General features: G+C 41.5%; 1 protein-coding gene across 1 annotated transcript; it reads right to left on the bottom strand.

The window, feature by feature from the left end:
* Window positions 1–674: 674 nt before the first annotated feature.
* On the bottom strand, window positions 675–25225 carry YWHAQ (tyrosine 3-monooxygenase/tryptophan 5-monooxygenase activation protein theta). The gene is made up of 6 exons (XM_075086842.1): window positions 25045–25225; window positions 23538–23922; window positions 6781–6904; window positions 4096–4259; window positions 3627–3722; window positions 675–2562 (listed from the first exon to the last, which is right to left on the bottom strand). The coding sequence occupies exons 2-6, from the start codon at window positions 23829–23831 to the stop codon at window positions 2503–2505; spliced, it is 738 nt and encodes a 245-aa protein (XP_074942943.1). The 5' UTR covers window positions 23832–23922; window positions 25045–25225; the 3' UTR covers window positions 675–2502.
* Window positions 25226–25417: the final 192 nt, after the last annotated feature.

Genomic DNA, 25417 nt, shown 5'->3' with positions numbered 1-25417 from the left:
TCCTTTTTTGTACCGTCATGCTATTCCCATACACCTTTTGTTCCCTCCCCCCCTCCAAGACAACACACAAAAGGGGCCAAATTCTGGAAGTAACAGTGTGAGAAAATATGATGCTGCAGTATTCAGGATTATTAAAACTCAAGAGCTGATGTTGCTGTTTTGAGACTCACTTTTTGCACAAAATGTAGATGCAATGAACAAGTGACAGCTAGAATTTGCCTGGCTTGATAGATGTCGGAAAGACCATTTAATAAATTAAGCCATAATCTAGATACAAAGCCATGTAATGTCAAGAGAGTTTTCAGTTTTCCTTACTTAGGAACAAGTTGCAAAAGGAAGGAAACAAGAGAACGGGGTTAGCTGACAATGTACTGCAAGACAGCAAAAAAGCAAATCTTTGATGAGCAGGTAGAGCTGACTGCTAACCCTCAGCACTGAAACTTTCTTCCTGGAGAACGAGAGTTCTTTGGAGTTAAAACCCTTCGTGAAACAAAGGCTCAATAAGAAATGCATGGGGGAGGGGAAGAAATTATGAAACCAAAACACCAGTTAAGAAGCATATGAGTTTATGTAGAATCCTGCCACACAATACTTTGACAGCAATTCCAAGTGACTGCATGAAGAAAATGGAATTGATACAGTTTTTTAAAAAAAAAAAAAGCAATGCATGTCAATTGAAGCACATAATCTGAACAGTTTTATTGTAGGAACACTCAATTGTGCACACTCAAAGAATGAACACAAACATGGAAGGTGTACCATCAGAAGCCTGCAAGGACGAGTAATATGTCCTTTTTCATATCCTGCCTAGCCAGGACACTAATAGGAGTTAAATATTTTCAAAAACCCACCAACATGGGAAACTAAGAGGTAGAGGTTTAGGAAAGACAAAAAAAAAATCTTAAGTGACTAAGGGAGGGGGCAAAAAAGCAGAGCAACGTATTACTACAAAAGGCTCCAAAAATTGGGGGAAACAGTAATACTAAAAGCAGTCTAAGAACAACAGAAAGCAGATTATGATGTGGCAGCACACAAACTAACATTCCAGAGCAGAACAAATTCCTCTGTTTCTAAAAGTGTAGCTGGAATACTGTAACAATAATGGTGACCATCAGCAAAAAAACACAGCAGGACAGATCGGAGAATTCCAAGAGATTACAAAAAAAGAAGAGTATAACTTAGATAAGAAAATTTGCAAGCCATGGAAGAGTATCAAGAAATTGGCAATTTTTTCTTAGGTCATTATTAAGGTGAAGCCATTAGCTCAGTATATTTAGTTACTAAGAAGTCCACATGTCAGGTTACCTATGCAAGTTATCTGGGATATTTTCAAAAAATGCACATTGTTCAAAGATGAAATGATTTCATTTAAGAGCAGACTTTTTAAAAGTATGCACTAGATTTGAGAAAGACACTTCCAGCACAAGATGCCTACGTTTCAGTTTAGCCCTTAAGCGATTACATGGAATTGTTACAAGTCAACAGTAAGTGGTTTATAAAATGTAGTTTTATTTAATGTTACTTTGCTGTTACAGAGGGCATAACATTTTCACAAGGCTTTTTTGGGACTACAATCAATGATTAGCAACACACAATAGTGGTCCAAACTCTCTAAATAACAATCACTGGACAAACTTGACACCTTCTCACATGTGCACAAACCTGCATGGAAAAGTACTAAATTTTATACTTGGACATGTGAACTTCAATTGGTTTTCCCATTCCAGTGTATTAAGAAATGACATGCACTTTAGTCTGCCAAGAAGCACTGCCTGTACTCCGGCAGTAACATGCTGCTTCTAATACATAGTAAAGTGAATACCAGGACTACAAAGGCAGGAGCGTAAGTGAACTTCCATCGGGAAGGGATATCAACTTAAACAGCAGCAACTGAAGATTGGGAGAAGCCCCTGTTTTTGAACACACAAGCTTCTGTATTACATGATACAGGAAGCAACTCAATTTGTCATTTTCCAAATGAGAAATGCTCAACTTGATCTTGCTTGATACTTCCATATTCCTACTGAAAAGAATACATGGTAGCATGTGAAAGTCAATTATGGAAAGGAAACCCTGCAGAATAAGAAGGGAATGTGGATAATTAAAAGCTATGTGGAACACTCTTTAGTTGCAATTAACTACATTTTCATATCTTACTGCATACAAAACACAGTCAACTGGCAGGAACTGGTTCAGACTTGTTTTTAAATACCAGGTACACTTTAGTCCGCTACATAAGTGTTTGGAAGTTACTTATGTTTATATGAAATGAAGCTATTAATACTTTTCTACAGCAGTAACCGCACACCAGGAAGGCCAGGACAAACACAAATCAAGGAATGGAGTTTTCCCAAAGCTGCAGTGTGAAAAGACTATAAATTGATTTCCATACACATGGATGGGTTTTCTTTGCTATAGGAAATCCAAGTGGAGCTATAAGGAATGGAGACGTGTAAAAAGGTTTCTTGAGAAGGGAAGGGAGAATGACGCCCCACGTGCAGTTTAGTTTTCTGCACCTTCTGCAGCATCACATTCTTCTCCTGCACTGTCTGATGTCCATAACTAGAAAGAAAAGAAAAACAGTGTCAGCTTTCAGAAGCGCAGCTTTACTTCCAAAAAGGGATCACTACGGGCTGTACAGACATGATGACAGCTTAGACATAAGGATGTCTACAAAGTCCCAGTGTGTTGGAGCTGCACAACCCCGGCTTCCAGTACTTGCTCAGAGAGAGGTAATTGGAACTAGTCCCCCACGCACAGGGCACAGCTAGTTATGCACCCCAGGTACGCAAGGCAGAGCAGACAGTAGTCTAAACAGGCCCAGGCTTTTGTGCTTAATCGCGAGCTACGTCATCCATCCCAGATCATTCAACAAGTCTGAATGGTAGTGTCACGAGTAACATTGATTTCAAAAGCAGTGGTCTGAATCCTGAAAGCGACGATTAACATTTTGGTTATTGAAGCTAAGCATTTTATAGTGCTAATAAGAGACTCTTCTACCAAAGCAGTGTTGCAAAATAATAAATGGTGCTGTAATTTTAAATGCAGTGAATATCCAGGGAGGATATTCCCTAAAAAACTGTCTTAGGTACATATTTTAATAGTACCTAGTGGTTCCATTAGGCACTTTTCTTAAACAGTTAATCATTATAATACGTACTCCAACATCACCTGATTTTGTTCTTAATGCATTGACATTCCACATCTTTTCTTTAAATGATAGTCAGGAAATTGAATAAAGCAGGCTGCACTGGATGTACAACAGGAAAGATGTTTTGTTTCTGAGGTAGTCATCAAAAAGTTTGAGGAAGAATCCCTGATACTATTTTTTGACTCCTGTTCCTATCTTATATGTGAAGTTTGCTGAATGCACCTTCTCCCCCTCCACTGACAAAGCGAGCAAACACCGAGGAATGTGAGATAATCAAGCTGTTATTCTAGTTTACACAGCATGAAGTTGCTGACATCAACTTACACTACATTCAGACTAAGTTATGAAATGGTATAGTAGGGTAAATAGCCTGAATCCGCACTATGTTTTGCGCTAGAGCAAAATAAGGGTTTTGTTTCATCACAAAGGAAATACATGGTTACAGAACCAGATAGCACATAAAAAGGTAACTTACTGTTAGGTTGTCTCTAAGCAACTGCATGATGAGAGTACTGTCTTTGTATGAGTCTTCGTTCAGTGTATCAAGTTCTGCAATAGCCTCATCAAACGCCTAGAATAATGAAACCATCTTTAGTCTTTCTATTAACTGATCATTAAACAACCAGAAGCTAAACCTATCAGTAAAGGTAGCTTAAAAAAAAAAATCACCATTAGAAGTTAGTGACACCTGAATTGCTCTATCTGAAACAGAAGTATAATAAAGGCATAATAAAAGCTTGCCATGTTGCTGAAAATTTAAGTCACATTGTAAATACAGCCTGCTTGTAGCCCGTTAATCCCACTAACGATATGACCTTGGAAACTGCACACATTAAATAGGATCATTTCCTGCATAAACTCTAGGAAATAATAATTCATATTGTTTTAAGCATAAACTCTCTTCTACTGTCCCTGCAGGCATACAGAAGAAAAAAGTAACTTACTGTCTTTGCCAGTGTGCAGGCAAGCTCGGGATTGTTGAGAATCTCATAATAAAATACAGAGAAGTTAAGAGCTAGACCCAAGCGAATTGGATGTGTTGGCTGCATCTCCTTCTTGCTGATATCAAATGCCTCCTGATAAGCTCCCTGTGAGTTTTCTATTGTTTCTGTTGAAAGAATGAGAAACGTTAAGCAGTCATATCTTAAAAACAAAACAAAACAAAAAACAAAAACAAACCCCAACCAAACTTAAGTACTCCATTAGTAGGAGACTGAACAGTCCTCTGTTTAAGCCTGCTCTTAGCGAAATGCTGCACTTACTTTAATCAAGGTAATGATTTTAAACCCATTTTAAGTACAGCTGCCACACTGACAAAACACAGGGAGCAAGTTAAGCTACTACAGAGCAAAGGTATTAAAGAGACAGATAAACACAGAGAAGTCAGTAAATACAAACATCCAAGATGACTATATTACCTCAGTGGCTTTTGATACTTTAGGTACAAAAAACCAATTGTGCATTACTTTTTCTACACAACTCCTGCTTCATTCCTCACACAGGATGGACATGCTCATGTGAGGCAGGTGCGCAGAATAAAGGCGGCTACTGTCTGTATAGCCCTACTTGTTCTTGAGGAAGTTTGGAAGGCATTTAGTGCATGTTCCTGAAAAACTGGAAGTCTGCCTCCAGAAATTGGGTGTAGACAGGTCAAGATAAACACACGCAAGGTCATGCCCAAAATAACTGGGAGAAATACCAGAGAGAAAGGAGGCTACCAGGCCAGAGTAAAAGTACTTGAAGAGTGCTACATATAGTCCAGTCCAGATTCTCTTCTGACAGACAACCAAAGGGCCAACAGTCACCCTAAACATTCCTGCAGAATGGAAGGAGACCACAGGAAGAGAAAGGCCATTGTCAGAACTCAGAATGCAGGTCTCTGAGGGAGCTAATACCATAATTGCTCTAGAAAGTGCTTGAAAAAAAGAGTTTGGTAAGTAAAGACTGTTAAGTATCCAAAAGTCACAACACAGACTTGGGTTTTTCAGTATTTATACTGTAATGTGTGCTAATGCACTATTAATATGTTGGGAAGATGAGAAAAAAAAAACCTAGCAAATGCAGGAATAAAATAGCTTGTAAGTATATAAAATATATTTGAAGCCAAGAAAATAAACAGATGCTTAGAGGTGGAACATCAGAAGAGGTTCAAGTAAAACTCCTAGAAGTTTGCATACATGTTGTACTTGACTTCTCACATGGTGATACACTTAAGCTATAACTTCCCAGCAAAACATTAAGATCTGCTAGTAAGGTTATTAATCAGTCCCTCTTCTACAGTAAGCACCCATATCAGCATGCATAACTTTAAATGCAGTCTTTTTAGCCCAGATAAGCTGGCATTTCTCTGCTCAGATAAGCCCACAGATTTGTGACTGCTGCTTGAGACAAAATATAAATCAGATTATCTTTGTGAAAGCCAAAGACAAGTTGTCTCTGCTACACTTGGACCTGCTGTTGCCATTCGAATCAGACAAAGGGTTAAGAATTTCTGAATGCAGCTCATCATCAATGCAAAGACTTTTACTCCATTTTGTATATCTTTCAACTTAAATGGTCTTACAGTACAAGGAGATTAACAAAGCCTTTATTTAAGTGACTATCAGCTCTGCCCTCCCACTTTGCAATTCAATCGGTTTAAACCCTCCAACCCCTCAGATACCGACTGTGCCCAGCCCAAAAGGACAGTCACTTCAGCACTCTGCCCACTCCAACAGTCCATTTCCTTTCTGTGTCACGGCATCACTCCAGGACTAATTTTAGTTTGTTGTGTAGAAATGTATCACCAGCCTATGCCCTACCAAGAGTTTTTAACATCACAACAGTATCTGGGCACCTTGCAAGACAGTTCTAATACTTAATTCAATACATCCTCTGAATAGGGGGTTAAAATCCTCCCCAGAAGAGCTTCCTGAGGCACTTACAACCACCTGTGCACATGTTCTGACTTCTAGGAACATTCCTTATTCTCAGGATCCCCAGTATCAAGTGACAGTACCAGCTGTGAAGTTTTCCAGGCCTTTTCTGCCTGATCCTAAAGGGCAAACTAAAATTACAGGGACAGTATTACCCCTGTGAACATCAACCATTTCAGAGTACAGCTCACACTCCTTTGGAGGCTGTACTGACCCAGTCATTTTGTTGCTTCTTTAGGTCGCTTAGGTGACCACCATGAAGTCTGCTTCACCCTGTAAAACTTACATATCAACAGGACTCCATCACAGAGTAAAAAAATGTTGCAGAGGTCTGTTTACTAAAATAAAGTTGGTGAGGAAGAGTAAAGAAATACACACAAAAACATGAAGTATGTTAGCAGACCTTCACCTAAATTGTTTTCCAGAAGCTCTGAATAAGCATCATGGAACAACTATCCCGAAGTTTAGGATAGGTGACAGAAACACCAGCTAAAATTCCCTGACATACTATGCTTAAGGCCTATTCAGAATTTTACTCTCCATCTATATGAACACTGGATATTTCCAACTGAAACACACTTACTCCCACTCAGCTAACTCGCATGAATTCAGAGCAAGATACCAGCACGTGTACTTCATTTACTATTCCCTTGCTCATGGTCCAAAACTGAAGTTCACTAGCTATTAAAGAACTAAAAACCACACGGTACTTACGTTTTCTGTCATCACCACAGGCAACCTCAGCAAGGTATCGGAAGTAGTCTCCCTTCATCTTCAGGTAGAATACCTTGCTCTCTGGATTAGTTGCATTAGCTATTAAATATTTGTCCAACAGCTCCTGAAACAACAACAAAACCAGATATTGACATATTACATACACTGCTGCAACTAAGTCAATTCTATTTTTCCTCATTCCAGAAAGTTTGGATGGACTCAAATGTTTGCTATGAGGAAAAAGGGGGTTTTAAGTGCATTTTAGATAGATGCATGCATATTTAAACAAACTGTCTACAGGCACAAAGCTAGAGACCATATTAAGATGATCAGTCAGCCATCCTATCGGACTGCAGAAAAAGTAACAAGAAAAGGTTTACTGGCATATGGTTTCAGGACAAAGTTTAGTTTCAGGATATGTACTTCTCACTTCAAAAACGTTGTTACAAATGAGTAAGCTTTTACTGGAAAAATGAAACACTGCAGAAAGTTTCAAAGTCATTTATAAATAAGAACCTATTCCCACTTCACAAGAAAAACAGCTCTACTATTTTTTTTTATAAATTGCATGTGTTAGACTTGTAATAAGGAATCTCCAACCCGCCTACCAGAGAGATCTAAGGATTTGAACACATCTAGTCGGTAGCCAGCCCCACCAAACTGTACCAGCCCTTTGCAAGGCTGTAAAGTAACACCTGCTCCAGCATAGCAGGGAGGCATCCTTTGTGCCTGCCCTGCTGCTCTTAGGAATGGGAAGAGCTATACAGTGCTCTCCAGCACACTCTGAGCTGTGGCTAACATCAATCCCTTCTTCACAGCTCTCCTATCTGATAACCAGAGGGACAGCGAAAGGTTTACAAGCCTCCAGCAAGAGCAGATAAGTCTCTCCAAGGCTGCAAGGCCTCCTAGCCCTTCCAGGATAAGGGTGAGGGTGAAAGTAGTACAGCATTTTCCCCCCAGCAAAGGGGGCGCTTCAGAGAACTGACAAGGAGAGAGCAAGCAGCTTCTGGCTGACCACCTTGTCCCTGAGCCTCGGCTATTTTACCCAACTAATTACCACAACCAGCCCATGTTCTCTGGAGTTGACGGAAGATGTGAATAAGCTCCAATAGACTCAAGGAAACCTCACAAGACTCAGAGCAATTTCACACTAAGAATTTAATTGATAAAGATCTGCATTCAGTTACTTGGAAAATAAACCGGTCATAAAACCAGCCAAAAGTTTCCACAAAGCTTGCAAACTGTGGCTAGTTAAGTCAGATTGGTTACAAGAACACGTATCCAAATTCATGACGCAGCTACAAAGAAAATGTTTAAGGAACTGTAACCTTTCAGGGCAAAAATACCGTAACATTTTAATTAGCAACTGTAGCATTATAATCAAAACGAGCTAATTTTAGACATAAACCTACTCCCTATGCATACCACCATACCATTATTACTTCCTTTAATAATGAACAGTAGCAGAGCAATACAGCTGAAAGTGGCTACTCATTCCAAGTCCATTTGAGGTGTTGGCAATTACTTTAAACAGACACCTGAGGTAAGGGACTTCCAATTGGGTGAAAACACACGTTTTTGCATCCACACAGTGTGCTTGCCATGGATGTAATATTGCATATAGCTCCACAGACAAGCTTCCTTCAGAGATTCCCCCTACCAGGGCATTAAGAAATAATAACGAGTTACAAGCACTCTTATTACCACCCTAGAGAAAACAGCAGGAGGGTAAGATGATACCAAGCCTGACATATCCTTCCACTTACTGAATCAGAAACAGACATTTTTGGGACTTTTTGCAAGGCTGGAAGACCACTGCCAAAGACTACACACTGGCTAGTATGGCACAGGGATAAGCAGGGAATTTGTGTTAACAGTTTTAAACACAGTGAAGCATGCAAGGGCTTGAGCAAGCGTGTGGAATGGTACACTTCACTGGTGTTATGGTGAAAGCAGTAAAATCTTAGGTATGTTTCAAAACAAGAGTTAAGACATAGTAGGCAGATGGGTAATACAACCCCACATTAATACCGTTATTTTGCATGACTCATTCCCATTTTAGAATGAGTTATTCCCACCCCACAGGTTTCTGCAACAAGAAGAACTTCACATTTTGGCTCAATGTTTTCCTGATGCTTTTCTCCTATGACAGATGTCAATGCCAGCCATAAAAGCACAACACTACACAAACCAAAGTCTCAGAGACGACAATGCAGTAACCTCAAGTTTAACACAGAAGTTTGATTTTACAAGAAACTGCTCAGAATGATAAAAGTTGACACATAATACACCTACGCTTAGAAAGGTTCCTTAAATCAGTCACGATCAAAGCGTTAACTACCAGCCTCTAAAGGCCATCCCAAGGTTAGGACTGCATTAAGTGGCAGAGATGTGATTTATCCATGTGCTCAGATTAGATGTGAAAAAACTATGCCACAGTCTAAGGAGCACTGACCAGACAACCAAGAAAGATAAGTTGCATAGGTCTTTAAAGCAGATTTGACAAAACTGTATCTTTGATTTTTCTTTTAAATGCTGAAATAAAACTTTTCAAGATGTTGCAACTACATCAACATGGGAACAAACAGGCATTTTTCTTTCATGCCTTCCAAAACCTAAGAATTTATTGTAAACTTAGTATGCAAAAAAATTACTGATCTTATTCCAAATTCTGTCTTTGGAGGCAGCTCGAGCAGTAGAGCACCATGTGTAACTGATGTGGCTTGCTTAAAACTTAAGGATACTAACACCCTGGAATCTACTGTATGCTAAATAGTGTTTACAGGAGAGCTTTAGGGTGTCTAATTTAAACTGAGCTTCAAACCTACATTCCCAAGGGCATTCATGCCCACTTTGGGTTGTTCTTTTTTTGGGGGTGGGTTTTTTTTTTTGGTAGGCCATCCTCCTTCCAGGAGCACAAAAGGATTCTGTCCCGGCCCCAGCCCTACTGCAAGTATGTAGCGCTGCAGCCTGTGTGTCAGTGCATCCTGGAAGTGCTGCCTTCACTATGCAGGTTTGCAAAACAGTGGATCTGTGCAGATTTCTGAGAAACTTAGAGAAAAAAGTGCATGTTGGGAAGGAACTCTTGTTTTTCAGACAGCAAGGAGCGGGTTATTTACACTGCTTTATTTCCTAGGCACTCACAACACACTAGGTTGGCGGAGCTGAGCTGCCCAAGCAGGTCTCACCCCCAGTTCAACTCGAGGGCCTCCTAATCCTTGCCACAGCACATGGGAAGTGAGAAGTCTGCGCCTCTATCTGCTAGGGTGGAGCGTCCTCATTCTGGACTTCACGTATCCGGTTTTGGGTTTTTTGTTTTGGTTTAGTTTTTTTTTTTTTTAAATAGCCTTAAATGGAACAAGATCTCATGTATGAATTATGTAGGATAGAACGGAATACAAATAGACTTTGAGTAAATCTAATTATTGATCTATCCAGACATTATCTTTCAAATCAATAATGTATTTGATACTCTTAGCGAGCCATTCATCTCAGGACATCATCATCATTTCTTGGAAGGCATCTCACCCTCCCTCTAACAGACAAAAGGTTGGCAGGGCAGTGAGAGCAGACAGCACAATAAGCTAAATGATTTACTTTACACTGTTGTGAGTCAGTAATAGCCATGAGAACTCAAGATTTCCTATATCTGTCCTCTCTCCCTCCCCACTTGGGCTTTTCTACCTTTCCATCAGACACCAATTAGCCAGGAAGCCTCATTTTAAACATCAGCTGATAGTAAGTAAAATGAATACAGGCAGCCTGAGCAATGAAGCACACCTCAGCCAACTTCAACATTTACTATGATCAGTTTTACCTACAGAGAGTCAGGTACCACCACAGGTATGACTCAGTGATGAAGCCAGCCAATACAGTAGACTGCCACCCATTTTCACATACAGCGAACATGCCCATCACTTTTTTTTTGGTCAGAGAAAGTTTTGGATCAAAATACAGTTGCCACCATCATTAAGAACTGTGACTGTTCTTACCACCTTCTAAACCAAGACCTGAACAACCAGCAATTACATGCTCTACAACATCAAACATACCTCAGACGCTGCCACGAGAAGCCACACAACATTCGAGGTGCTGGCCACAGGCCTGCCCTCTTAGTGGGTGACTCTCAGAACCACTAGCAGTATGAAGACTCAGAGGTCTGTCCTCAAGTCAGACCCTTTGTGTCCCGGTGTGGTCGGATTAGAACAGGCTTGCACTGTGACAGTTTGTGGTTGGTATCTGCTACTTCCCACACACAGATACATTATTCTCAAGTGGTCTGCTGGCCCTCCTGTAGCGTGACAGGATTTCCCACACCACCTCTCATTAGCATTGCTCATCCACCTCAATTTATTTCTACCCTCTTGCCATCCTAAAAGCATCATATCTTACATATGATATTCTTTTCCCCTTTTACAGAAGGCAAGCTTATTTATCAATTGAAGCGATGCCAGCAACAAAGGGGTACTGGTCCCTGGAACACATCACAACTGCCTGAAGGAGCCATGGGGAGCAAGCTAGGAGCCTGGCAGCAATCCACTTCTTCCCCCTTTAAAGTTGAAATTTTTTTAAATTTTTCTCTCCATCAGCAGATTTATTCCTTTAATGCCAAGAGAAAGTTATATTTCAATTGCCTTTTGGATCCTTCTCCAGTTTTACTTTCTTTCAAAACTGACTAACTGTCCTTTCCCCTCTGCTTAAGCAGGAACAAGGGTTGAACTTGCGGTTATAGTATCAGACCATCACAGTTAACCTGAGCCAGAAATATTAAGTTTAATTCACCTGCTCTCATCACTTCCCCATTATTTCAGCTTTATGAAAAGCAAGCTCTGAATGAATATGCCAGCCATACTTGGAGTGCCTGATACAGACACAGAAGCTCCCTGAAGACACAGCTCCTTCGTAATTGTTTGTTGTGTATGCATCCAGCCAGCCTCTCCTTAAATACACCACACGCACGTCCCCTGCAACTCGTGTATCAGTCCCACTCCGCATGTGCCTTCTGTCACCTGTTTTCATGACAACTCCCTCTTTTAAAAGCTGACATCACAACAGAAAGTCCCACCAAACTCCCACATCTAAGCCTATTTTAAAAAGCAAGCCTGACTGAGACATCAAGTTCAACTGCAGAGTACACTAAATACTTTCTGTACTATTTAACTATGTGGTAGGTTCAAGTGGCAGAAAAACACCACCATTATCTGATCTGTGCTGTTCTCTCTTCCCACGTATTCAGCTATAAAGAATCTTCACACCAAAGATTAATTCAAAACAATCTTGAATATCAAATTGACCTTTGAGCTGCCTTCAGCACTTGCCCCATTTAGCATTGGACTTCAATAAGAAAAGCAAATACATAAGTCTTTGCATATATTCCAGTACCATTAGCTAACAGATATATTTTTCACACTTATCTGTTCAATACCAGAGGATGAACATGAAACAGGTCAGCTCCAGAGATTACCTACTGATCACAAGTAGTTTAAAGTCAATTTTCAAGGCAAGTAAAGATATCATATGTCTAGGTACCCACAGAAGTTCTCAATGTGGTGAACTGAAGTAACTCAAAACATTTACAATGCCACCATCACTCAGACATCAACACCTATGACATGTTTGGGTCACATCACCAGCACCAAGTTATTTAATGTTATGCTATTAAAAGACTGATCTACATTGCCATTTGCATTTCTCACCAACTCGGTATATCATTATTTTTGCTCCACCAGAAGGAAGAAAGCCAACATAAAAGCAACCATCGTAAGCAGCAATGCTTTCCAAAAGTTTGCCCCCATAAATATAAACTGGTTAAGTTGCTGCATGATCTTTAGCAAGGAAGAGTGCGCCAATGTTCAAAATTGCTGGCACGGAGTTTTGTGAATACAGTCTATATAAAGCTTGATTAAGTCAGACTGTTTCAGCAATATTCTTGGGCCTAAGGCCCATATATCTTACTGTAACTTGTTTAAAACCCCTATTCCAACATAATCTTCAGCTTTTAGGCTATGATTTTAAATGTTATTCTTTAAAAGCAAACATTGTAACAGTTTGTGGGACATAACTTGTATTTGCAGGTTTTAATTTAAGACACAGACCTCTGCTGGGCTGTAACCCATATGACACAAAAAGCATCTAAAGAAAAAAAAATACAACAGAATCATAGAATCACAGAATCATTAAGGTTGGAAAAGACCTCTAGGATCATCAAGTCCAACTGTCAACCCAACACTACCATGTCTCCTAAACCATGCCCTGAAGTGCCACATATACACATCTTTTAAATGCCTCCAGGGATGGTGACTCCACCACCTCTCTGGGCAGCCTCTTCCAATGCCTGGCTGCTCTCTCAGTAAAGAAATTCTTCCTAATATCCAATCTAAACCTCCCCTGACACAGCTTGAAGCCGTTCCCTCCTGTTCTATCAGTAGTGATCTGGGAGAAGAGATCAACATCCACCTTGCTACAGCCTCCTTTCAGGTAGTTGTAAATTACTGTATTACTCTTTTTTATAGTATAACTCTTTTTTGATGCAAGACCAAACTAATCAATATGAATGTATGTTATATAAAAAAAATTATATATTCCTCCTCACCACATATTGAAAAAAGCTCAATGTTAAGAAAAAAAAAAAAACAGACCAGCTTGAACTTCAAATCAACTGCTCAGAAGCTCTCTGCTGTCCAAGTGCCCATCAGGCCTGCCAGCAAGGCAGTGCTACCATTCCATGGGGTACTGATTTTCACAGGTCTTACACAGACTGGATTGAGTTTTATTGCTGTTTCCTAGGTGTTCCTTCCCTTCCTGAGCCAATACTGAATGTTCCCTATTTTGAGCTTTTAAGTGCTTCGGGTTTTTTTTGTTGTGGGTCTTTTTTTAAATGGAGTATTGAAGCTAGCCACCAGAACAGATGTTACACGGGTGACAGCAAGTAACTCTTATTACTTAACATTGTACTTGCCTACAACAGCATACACTTATCCACCAAACCCCACAGAACCAAATCATCACATGCAAGTGAAGAAACTGTTTCAAAATAAACCTATTTTGAGACAAGGTTCCTTAAAAATAATGCACATGCACAGAGTGCACATCAACACCACTTTTTTTAGCAAGTCAACTCACCACGTCACAGTCCCATCTAGAAGATGAGCAGCTTGCATCCAGCAGGCACACTATGCGATGTGTGTGACACTACATAAATTCAGCCACGGCTGCAGCATGCAAAATACTTGGAAAAATTCTTCAACCTCAACTATTTCTGAAGGCCCATCCAGCTCCAATATGAGAAAACACACCTACAAGCAGCATACAGGGAAACAGTTTCCGCCCTAAATGCGGTCTAAAAGTAAAGCTAAGAAGTTGGTGAGGCAGCTCAGACCAACATATTCCCTTAATATAATTGTTAAATGTGAATTTAAACACATGAAATGTGCCTAAGTGTTTGACAGCACAGATGACTGGTGTAGGCTCAGACCTTTCAATAAGGCTTCTACTCACAAATGACTGCCTGTTTTAATCATCTAGTAAGTTGAGAAGTCTTAATACCAATTATTTCAAGTATAATCAGTCATTCCAAAGTCCACAGTATGACTCACTGCAACCTAAGTGTGTTTTAACATTCAGTAGTTGTTTTCTTGACAGGAAAGGGAGAGTCCCCTACTGCAACAGTAAGATCACTTTACTCTCAAAAGTGTAGTTCAGCAGAAATAAGTTCTTCATCCTTCTGGATTCAAGCTCTATGCATCAGCTCCTTTCGGGAGAACATTAAATAGTTTTCATATAGACCCCTTAAGACCATTAGTATTTCAGTTTATATATTGAGGAAAATATGTGAATGCCTTTCCAGTAATGGCATGATCTTAAAATGACCTGACAAAGCACTGTCAAAAGCCGAGACAAACGTACCTGGCATGGAAATGGAGAGGGTGACCTAATTCGTCTTTTCCATTTGGTTCTGAGTCTTTGTCTACATAGTTCTAAAAACTGGCAGTCAATATTTAGGATTGGCCCCGAATGAAGTATCTGGAATCCCACTTAACAGATGCATTGGAAGCCTGAGCTGCAGCACATCTGCCCACACTGTTCCCACCTGGGGTTGAGATTAATTTCATCTAGGATCTACATTCACTGCTTACATTTCTCCTAAAACAAGAAGTTAGAAGTTCTGTGGTCCCCAAAGAACTGTGTAAGCCAGGAACCAGAAGTGTGTGGAAATGCAAGTTCTCCTTTCTATAGGTTTTAATCAGAAAAAAAAAAAAACAAAAAACGAACAATACAGTGAAAGTCAAAGAATTATTCAAGTTTTTATGAAAGAGCCTGAACTTTTCCAGTTTCTCCCACCAAATGTAGAAGTGAGGCTTAAAACACCAAACAAAAAACCCAAGCAAAAAAAAAAAAAAAAAAAAAAACAACTCGCCCCAAGTCATTCCCCCTTTCAATAATTAGCAGTTTTTGCTGAACTAATGGCCATACAACACAGCCAAAAGCTTTCAGGAAAATTTTTTTGGTATCAGACAGATTTATCTCAAATTGATTCTAACATTCTTCCATGACTGCATTTTCCATATTTCTAATTCCTCAAAATACTTCAAGTGTTATTTTCCTCTTAGTAAAAATGCTTTACTGACATAAAATTCTTCCTTTCAGAATCCTGACTACTTAAAAGTTTCTTCCAACGTCCTCTATTTGTGACCTTCCATAATATGACAGAATCAAAAAAAGTCAAGATTTGCATTTAAAAATACTTCTATGCTCTGCAGCTACAAAAGCCCTGAAGGCATGACTAAATGACTGGCTGAGATATATCTAGACTAACAATACTTAAAACGAACAGCAGCACAGAGGGGTTACGTGGGTTGAAGGTACGTTGCCCTTGTGCAAATAACTGATTTTTTTAAAGCCAGCCTTGCATGATAATAAACAAACTCTGGGGGGCCTAGAAGTTTTACTTGTTTCAGTTCTGCTCTCTGTTTGGGGGCCCTACAATCATCGAAATCCAGAGAGGTAACGAAACAGATGCACTTTCTTCCCATTGCTTAGTGTGGCTGGAAGAGCTGTTTGCATTGTCCAACTTCACCTTGAAGGAAACCCAGCCATGTATTATTTCATTCAGTCTATTAGGAGTGTGCCAGTAATTTGTTATTCCCCAAACGAGACAACCTACAACAATGAAGTCTAACCTTTAAGTCACAAAAACTGGAAGCCACCACTTCAGATAACCTTGTTATAAAAATTTCTCAAAGCAAGTGAGCCTTGACTTTCTCACTAAGGCCCTGCTACCTACTTCCATTTAAAACAATTTCTGCTTACAAGAATTTTGTGAAATGTTTTCAACTTCACAACAGAACTTCCTGAAGAAGTTTTATCCAGGAAAAATGAGGCTGTCAGTCTGATAAGACTGTATGTAGCGTATTTAGAAAATTTATTCCCAGAGCAAGTAGAAAGCTTTGTTTCCAGAGCCTAACATGAACCCTATTATCCAACTACTTCAGTGGATGGATTGTATAAATTAAAGGACAGAATAAAGATTGCTAGGGCAAGGAATAAACCTTTATCAATATCAGAAACTGGTGAATCAAATCCTCGATTCCTTTAACAAATTAAGAAAAAGGCACAAGGAAAAATCAAAGCTAATTTAGGACTTTCTAGTTCATAGGTCTTTATATCTGATGTTTTGGTGGGTGCACAGAACCACAGGATGTGAAACTTGGCACTTCTATTATTTTTACTGCCTCCTCTGTCTAAGCACCCCGTTCACATGAACTGTTACTCAGATGTACAGAGGGAACTAGCAAATTACAATCTTACAAGTCAGCTGTGTGCTTAGCTGGAATATTCTGATGTTGGTTCCAGCACCCTGGGAAGCAGAAAGGATGAGGAGGAACCCGTAAACATCTGGCCAATGAACTCGGTAGAGGTATATGGAGTAAGTGCCACAAACGCCGTGTTCAAGAACAGTCTTACTTACCTTACCTAGTTAGTCTGTGATAAAATTAGCTTCAAGTTTATTGTCAAGTAAAAAAGCACTTAAAACACAAACAGCAAGTAACACCTAGGGGCACTAGGCCCATCATTCCCAAAGACCAAGAACATAAAACTAAAAAAGGAGTAAGATATAAGAAAACATTGATTAATCAAGCACACACCTTCACCTACCAAAATTACAAAGAAAAGTATATCCATGTGCTTTTACCAGCCCTCCCCCTACCACTTTCCTCACTACCTTCCTCTGAAAACCAAGTATTCTCCATTACTGAAAACAGAACACCAAGCTTCTGCGCCCATACAGAAATTGGTCCAACCTACTGCTTTAATAATGTGCTAAACAACCCCTATTTGTGCCATCACAAAGAAATCAACCACTAATAACCTTCAAGCTCGAGTGTGTGCTTTCCTCACCAAGTTTTCTCTCTCTGATGTACAGGCTTCTATGTTTTACTTCCAAGAAGCATCTATCGTATTCGTATCTAAGGAAGTAGAAATGCCTGCGAGACAACTGTCTAGCAGGTAAGCATGACAGTGACTTGCAAAATCTGTTAAAAGCTTCACTGCATTAGCAGAAAACCAGAATTTGTGCCTTTGTTGTCCAGTTCTACCTAGTGAGCACATCCTACTTTCTCAAGCGCACCAAACCAGTAAATGTCCTCTGGGAAATTTAATAATTTTAGATGCACAAGTGGACTGAGGTATAGTACAGACAAAGCTTTAATAGCCTTGACTACAACCAGTCTGGTTAATGTATAGCTTAACCTCTTTAAAAAATGGGTTTGACACTGGAGATTGGGGCAGCCAAAGCTTCATCTTTCTCAACAGCTGGTCACCTGAATCGGTATTACAATTGTGTATTTTCAGTTACTCCACATCCTGCTTCTCACAGGATGTTAACATTCAGGACAGGCCTTTCACACCTGTTAGGAGCTATGACTTTGCATAAATGCAATTCTCTGGTAGTAATTTCTTAGAAGCTTAAGAACAGACAAGCCATTGATCTTCAGGCTTTTCTACTTTCAACTGAAATGTCAACCCTATTTTCAGCTTTACCTCAACATGGAGATATCCATGCAAATCACATCAGTGATCTAAACTCACCCCAGCAGCTTCTAAAAAAGGAAATGACACTGCACACACAACACAGTGGCGCAAGTTTTCAGAACCTCAGACAGAATACCTTGCTGCTGTTTACCTTGTATCCTTCACTAGCTTGCCTGTATGTTTTAGAAATTCAGGACCCAGTTGCAGGGGGAGGTGGCAGCAAGCAATGACTGCATGGGATGGAGGCACCAGCTACCATCAGAATCCCTTGAACTATTTGTAGTTAGGCTTTAACAGTTTTCAGCCACTTCAAGAACCTCAGGGCATTGCAGGCTTTGTTTCTGCAAGTGGGAGTCCTTTCTTAGAAATGGATTCAGTTTTCCTTGTGCAGAAGTGTAGTGTTCCAGCAGCAGATTCTAACAAAGGGCAAAAACTGATGTAAGAAGAGAAGGTACAGCTATGAATAAGTCAAGTTCAGATCATGAATTTAAATTTCAAGAATCTTAAACTAGAAAAGATTCATGCATTAAGTTCCACAATTCTTATCGCAAACACACTGACATTTGCTAGAAGTTGTGCTAAGAACACAAAGGAGAATCAGCTGTCTCCCCACATCTTACCTTTTATCAGAAAGATGACTGTTACTCCAAATTAAAACATTCATTTAACATTCACTCCGCAATTCTGGATTTGCCAAGAAGTAACATTCCCAACCTAAGGTCTGGCTTTCAGTCATAAAGTAGCTATTCCTTTTAGTCAAGTTACTTAAAAAGGATGAGTCAATAGCATTTGCTTTAATTTACAAAAGGCAAAACCAATACTTTAAACACTGTCCCAACCACTATGGGGACAACTAATTCAAGTCCAAAAGTAGTGTTAATGTGATTATTACAACTGACCTTCAGAGTAAAACTGCATCCTATTAGCCTCCAATGTCAAAAGACTAATATCCTTCTACTCAGATGCTCATTTCACCTCTACAACACTGCATAATCTCTGGCCCTTCACAGGAAATAGGAAAGCAGACAAAAAGGATTGACAAGACATGCATCTCTAGTAAATTGTTTATACAGCAGCATCAAGTTGATACTTACCGAATCTGCCAACTTTCTGTTGGCATCAAAGTTTATTGCACATGGCATGTATTAAAAAAAAAAAAAAAAGATTTCCATTTTCTGTAGGCCAAAGGTAACAGAAGGGAAAAAAACAGGGCTATGGTCAAAGCTTATTCATTATCTGACAGCAGATATTTTAGGTGACACGAGGAATCTACTTGCTACTGCAAGAAAATACCAACTTCATTGTCCCTGAAGCTATGAACTTGTGCTGTTGAAAAAAGCTGCTCTGAACATTACCTTCTAGGACTGGGATTTTTGGTTTGTTTATTTTTAAGTTATTAGCTTTAGAACTAGATCTACAAAATGGATAAAAATCAGAAGTGGACATAGATTTCTACCCTTGTTTTTATTAGCATTTATTTTTTCTTAATTATGCAAAGCAGAAGTAGTAACAACTTTGCAACCTGGCAGGGGGGGAGGGGGGAAGAAGGAAGGAAGGGGGAGCTGGCAAGAGCAACACACTAATACATGCTTTCAACAATTAACACTGCAGTCTCACAGATCAAACACTTACAAACATACTCTCAACGTTAAGACAGTAAAAATTGAAACAAGATACACCTTACAGCTCAAGACTATTTCACTGCAGGCACTGCTGCAGGGCACAGAAAAGAATCAACAGCACAAGTAGTGTCACTGTTGGTCAGTTTTAGAGGTTCATGATGCCTTCACTTATTTCTAGAAAAACTGGCCAACATGGGGCTGACAGAGTGATGTAAAACTGCTGACAGAGGGCATAATAAAAGCAGATGTCTGGAAACAACTGAAAAGCCTCATATATGTAAGTTTTCAATGCAAAAACTTTAAAAAGCACCTATTAAAATAAACTTTTAAGTTCCAGCTAGAGACATAAGGAGTAAGTAACCATGAAGATACAGTTGTTTCCAAGCCCTAATGATTTTAGCCATTCCATCTTCAACAAGTTTTAAACTGTGGACAAGTTGTTATCAAATCTCACCTCTATTGCTCTATGAAGAGCTCCAACATCAGGACCTACAAACTGAACATATGTGAAGCACTACCAAATGCACAAGGAAGAATGTTCAAGTTGCAGGTGAAGAGTGAACTGCTTCCAAGCAAGGGCTGATGACCTTCCTTCCTTTACACTAGCTCTCTCTCTAAAGGACCAAGGAGCTTGAATGCAACACAAGTTATCACTATGCAAAGGGACTTAGACTCTCAAAGAACCCAGCAGTTTGATCTGCTCCCCCAGAGAAGTTCCAATTCAAAAGTCACCTTTTTGAAAATCTGATGTCACTAAACAGCAGGGTGTATATATATTAAAGCATTAGTCTTATATTCTACATTCCATCCTTGAAGTTTCACACATTATTTCACTAATTATGTGAAACTTGCTGCTACACCCATCCCTTCTACATTATCTAGTATCCCTTTCTTGAAACCACTCAGAGAATATAAACATGAACTTTGTGCTCAGACAGTATATGAAACAGAATAGTTCACCTTTACCTTGAAAAAAAGTTAAGTTACCAACCTCTTTCTTTAATAAAGTACAAGAGAGTTTCAAGAACAGTTTCGACTATGATTCATAAGGCGTGATTCAACATTAATTCTCTATATTACCAAATAATTAATCAATACAGGGGCTTCAATAAAACCTCCTAGCATACCTTTCAAATAAAACATTTGTGCAAGTTGTCTGACAAAGTCATACCGTTTCTTTGTTAAAGGGCCATTCTCACCTGAAAGACCAGTCATAAAATTAACAGCTAAAAAGGGTTCAGGTCACATCTACTCCTACTTGCAAGACAGGCGGTTAAAGAAATGTCTTCGCTGCTTGGCATGAGATGGAATATCTTACTGTGACCACTGATGGTGGTTGTACACTAATTAGTAAAAGTTTTATTTTTATTTATGTCTTTATCTATCTACATAGATCTCAACATAAATTTAATCACCACTAGAGTACAAGCATCCCAATTAAGTTCCTTATCAAACCACACCCTAAAAATACCTTACTTAATTGGCTTGAGGCATTCTTTACTTTTTTTTGATGTAATTGCAGATTCAGCATTGTTGCCTTTTTAATAAAAAAAATTGCAGTATTTTGTAATGTTAGCACAAGGATTTCTAAATTAAGGTTTCTACAACAGCAGATACGCTTCATTTTGAAAAGCTGTGCCATACCAGTAATAAAAAATAAACCTTCTGAAAAAAAATGTTAGTAGTATGACTAACAGCAGTCACACTCCACCCAACACATCCACCCTAGCTAAATCCAAATACTCCAGACGACAAGCAACCTTTCCACACTACTTGCCAGCAGTTTTCAGTTTAGCTGCCTTCCTACAATTAAAAAAAGCATCTCTGAGATTCAACTGAAGAGATCTAAAAAAGCTACAAGCAGTTATTATAGTATTAGTAAAAAGAAATTATCATACAAAGAAGAAGGAGTCAAAACCACTTTGTGGCTCAGCTTTAGGAACCCCGTTCTTTGTAGTGCCTGCACACTGAGAGTTCCAACCTCTCAGATGCTGACTCATGGATCATAGGAGTAGTAGATGGAGGAGGAAAGGCAGAGAAGCAGAGCAGAACGTAACTGCACACGGCCCTCAAAGGAAGAGTAAAAAACAGAAGGCTTGCAGCAGATAGCTGACATCTCCTACCAAAGGAAAGCACAACTTTGCCAGCAGAGCAGAACAGGAAAAGCATGCACAGCTGTAGGTTTCGGTCTCTGCTACTTCCTGCTGCCTTCCAGGCGAGAAGGGGAGAGTAGCCAACCAGGCCATTGCTGAGAACAGAGAAAGACTAGAATACAGAGAAAAATTCAGCTAGCGCAAGAAGAGCTTGTTTTCCCTACATCAGAGGTTTGTGTCAGCACAGCTACCAGACTACCTGCTGTTCACCATCTGATGCAACTGGAATAATTTCAGTATAGACTCTGCATGAAATGGCTTTATTGTTCAGAGATGTTCAATCTCCCTGGGGAAGCACAAGCTCCTTGTCACAATGGCACAGCAACCAGACACAGGAACTAGATTTGGTAGAAGGACTGAGCGAGATTAAAAAGTCTGAGGAGTGAGCTTTATGTTGAGGACCCAAGAAGTTAGTTCTGAACTGGGGCACCGAGTAGAGGAGCTCAAGAGGAGTGACAACAGCACGAATGCTGGCACTCTTGTCACACAGGTTCTAGTGAAACCGTTGCCACAGGAAATGGGAATCAGTGCCGTACACAAGTCACATCATTTTCACAAAGGTGAAAGTTTTACAACTTAACTACCCAGGTAATGGTAGAAACAGCTTATTTGGAAGACATGGACTCTTAAATGCGTTAAGGAATTAATATATTAGCTTAATGAATCAGTTAAGTGATTTTCAAGCAAAGGTAACTCATTTTGACTGATTTAGGTAATAAAAGTAAAAAAATAAAAAAAAAAAAAAACCCAAAACCCTAGACAGCAGCATGCAAGGAAGCACATAGGTATTTTCAGCACAATCCAAAGAAGTATTCCTTTGTACATGAGCCAGAACACTTAATCAAGGAGCAAATTCAGTTCCTTCCAAACCAGTCAGCTTTAAATTTGGGCCTCCTAAACCAATCTAGGATACATTTACCTCAAAATTGTTTATTTCCTTATAGACTTGCTTCTTCCTGTTCTCATTTTAGCAATACCAGACACCAAAAAAAAAAAAGTAAATAAGGGGAACAAATAAACCACTGAAGATTATCAGCCACACAATTACTACTGCATTACACACATGCAGCTTCCTGCAGCCACAGCTCCCTGGTCATGTAGAACAGGGTCCTGCAGCCTGCACGGTGCTGGCACACATCTCTTCAGCTCCCACTACAGTGCAGCACAGTTTCGCTATTGATAGCATCTGGAATTCTGCTGCCTGTACAGAAATGTATTCCTGGGCTTGAGGTGTCATGCCAGTCTTCACACCTTAGCTTTACATTATTCCATAATTACTTCAAATTCATCTTAAAGATTCCCCTGAGAAGTCAGCTTGAATATGACAAAGCCAATTTCTACGTCTCCATCTCCTACCTTCAATATAGGTGTCTTGCTTCATAAAATCATATTTTATATTAACAAAAAATCCTCAAAGTGTCTCTCAAAGACCCCTTGAGAGTATTTTTCTTCATGAGAAGTAAACAAAATGCACACCCAGTTACTTTAAATGCTTTTAACAGCTTATTAGCTCTGATCTGAAAAAAATAAAGCTGTTTTCTCATTTTCTTTCCAGCTTACTTTATGAATAGATAAGCTTACTAACCATAGCAAACAGGCACGAGGCTAAATTTTCAACATCTCTGCAATTACCTAGCGCAATACTGCACATGGATCACTCCATCCAAAAATGTACTCCAAATACACACTGAATTTCGAGTGTGTATCTCAAATACCTCCACACATACGGGGCCCATAGCATAGTGCAGATGATCTTCCTCCTCACAGTAACTCACATAAGAGTTGCAGAAGTTACTGCGCTGACTTCCCCTACCCCAGCACCATACTTTGTACAATATTCCCTAGTCAAGTTCCCAGTCTTACTCCCCAGTAGAGCAGCACACATGAATACCGTACTTCTTTCCCTTAAAAAAAAAAAAAAAAAAGGAAGAAAAAAAAAGTCCCCACTCACCAGCACAGTGGTGCAGATGGACCTGAGCTCAGACTCCACCTTCTCCCGATAGTCCTTGATAAGCTGCATCTTCTTGTCACTGGTGTCCGTCTTCTGCTCAATGCTAGAGATGACCCTCCAGGCAGAGCGCCGTCCCCCCACTACGTTCTTGTAGGCCACTGAGAGCAGGTTGCGCTCCTCGTTGGACAGCTCAGCACCTTGCTCAGTTACTGCCTTCATGCAGGTGGCCATATCATCGTAGCGCTCAGCTTGCTCAGCCAGCTTGGCTTTCTGGATCAACTCGGTCTTATCCATGGTGGCTGGCAGTGGGGCAAGAGCAGTATAGTAGCAAAAGCAGGAGAAGCTGGGGATGTCACGCTATCGACACAAGCACACACCTCAAAACCTGCCAGAAAGAAGATGGTAACCATGACGCTAGGGTAAAACACTACAGAACATGACCTTATGCCACCCCTTGCAACCCACCAAAAGCAAGGATCACAGAAAGCCTCGTCTCCCCTTCCCCATCTCTAGGTGTTTCTTGTGGGGAGACGGGCTACAGCATCCTGCCTTTCCGCACAGGGCTAAGGGGAGAGGCACTCATCTCAAGGGTCCACCCCCAGGGAAGCCATGACCTAGAAACCCAACTGAGGAAGGCACGCTTGGCACTAGCCAAGGGACGACAGCCGTAAGACCAAGCGCTGGAAATAGCTATTTTTCCATGAAAGCAGACTTTTTGTCCTCACCCTGCTTTTCTTCCTTGCCTTACGTGAATGTACTAATACACTGCCTATCGGCGACCTGGAGAAGGAGGCCCGTCAACACCGAACCTGGGGAGCCTTGACCAAAGCCCTTCCCCCATGTGCCACAAGTCCTGTAAGGCGAGAACCGAGGAAAGGCTCACGCCAAAGCCGGGGCAGGCAGGAAAAAATATAAATAACGAAGGGAGGGAGAGAAACTGGTCCCTGGGGAGGCAAGGAAGGGGTTAATCCCCGGGGCCAGCGGAGCGGGCTCGGGACCCGCCTCCCCCGGGCACCCGCGCTCCACGGGGCCGGGGCAGCCCGGGGCGACCGGGGCGGGGCGGCCCGGAGACCAGGCCGGCTTCGCCTCCTGGCGGCGGGGCGCGGCGGGGCCCGGGGCCTGCCCCCGGCGGGAGTGGCCGCGGCCCCAGCCCCGGGACGGCGGTCGGCGGGGGGCGCGGCGGCCACGGCCCCGGCCCGGCGGTGGGCGGGGTCTGGGCCCCAGGGAGGGCGGGGGGCTGGTGGCGGCCGCGTTCCCGGGGAGGGCGGGGGGCGCCGGGGAGGGAGGGGGGGCGATGGGCGCTTCCCCCCGCGGCGGCGGGGCAGAAAGGGGAAGCGAAATGGCGGCCTGCCTGGCTGCGCCTCTCACTCCCCGCGGCCGCCGAGCGCTCCACGCCGCCATCACAAAATGGAGGACGAGGCGGCGGCGGCGGCAGAGCGGCGGCAACGGGCGGGCGGGTGGGGGAGCGGGACCCGCCCCCGCCGCCGGGACGCGGCATCGCGCTCACCTGAGTCCGCTGCGCTAGGCCGGGCGGCGGGCGGCACCCGATGGGCTGCCTCGCTCGGGGCTGTGGCGGAGAGAAAGAGCTGCTCCCGTCTCCGGCGAGAGGCAGCGCTAAAGGGCGTTGGCACGGACAAGCCTACCCGCTGCTCGGCCCGCGCCCACGCCGCCAATCGCAGCCCGCCTGCCGGCCCGGCTCCGCCCCTCCGCCCTCCGCCGACCAATCGGAAAGGAGCGCGCCGCCGCGGGGGCGAGCGCGGGCAGGGCACAAGCTCGGTTGGCCCGTGGGCTGCGGCTGGGGCCACGGGGTTTCCTCCAATTAGATCCAGGGTGAGATGACGTCACTGTCGCCATGGTGATGCTGCTACAACCCCCCCCCC

This window comes from Phalacrocorax aristotelis, chromosome 3 (assembly GCF_949628215.1).
Source record: "Phalacrocorax aristotelis chromosome 3, bGulAri2.1, whole genome shotgun sequence".
NCBI classification, from domain to species: domain Eukaryota; kingdom Metazoa; phylum Chordata; class Aves; order Suliformes; family Phalacrocoracidae; genus Phalacrocorax; species Phalacrocorax aristotelis.
This window is presented reverse-complemented; position numbering and strand designations above follow the sequence as displayed.

What these genes read in the sequence shown, in the direction of transcription:
- YWHAQ (XM_075086842.1), bottom strand. Translation starts at nt 23,831, where the DNA reads ATGGATAAGACCGAGTTGATCCAGAAAGCCAAGCTGGCTGAGCAAGCT. An exon ending in CCATCTGCACCACTGTGCTG is followed by an intron (nt 6,905 to 23,537) that starts GTGAGTGGGGAC and finishes TTGTTGTTTCAG; the next exon opens with GAGCTGTTGGACAAATATTT. An exon ending in CCTGCACACTGGCAAAGACA is followed by an intron (nt 3,723 to 4,095) that starts GTAAGTTACTTT and finishes TCATTATTCTAG; the next exon opens with GCGTTTGATGAGGCTATTGC.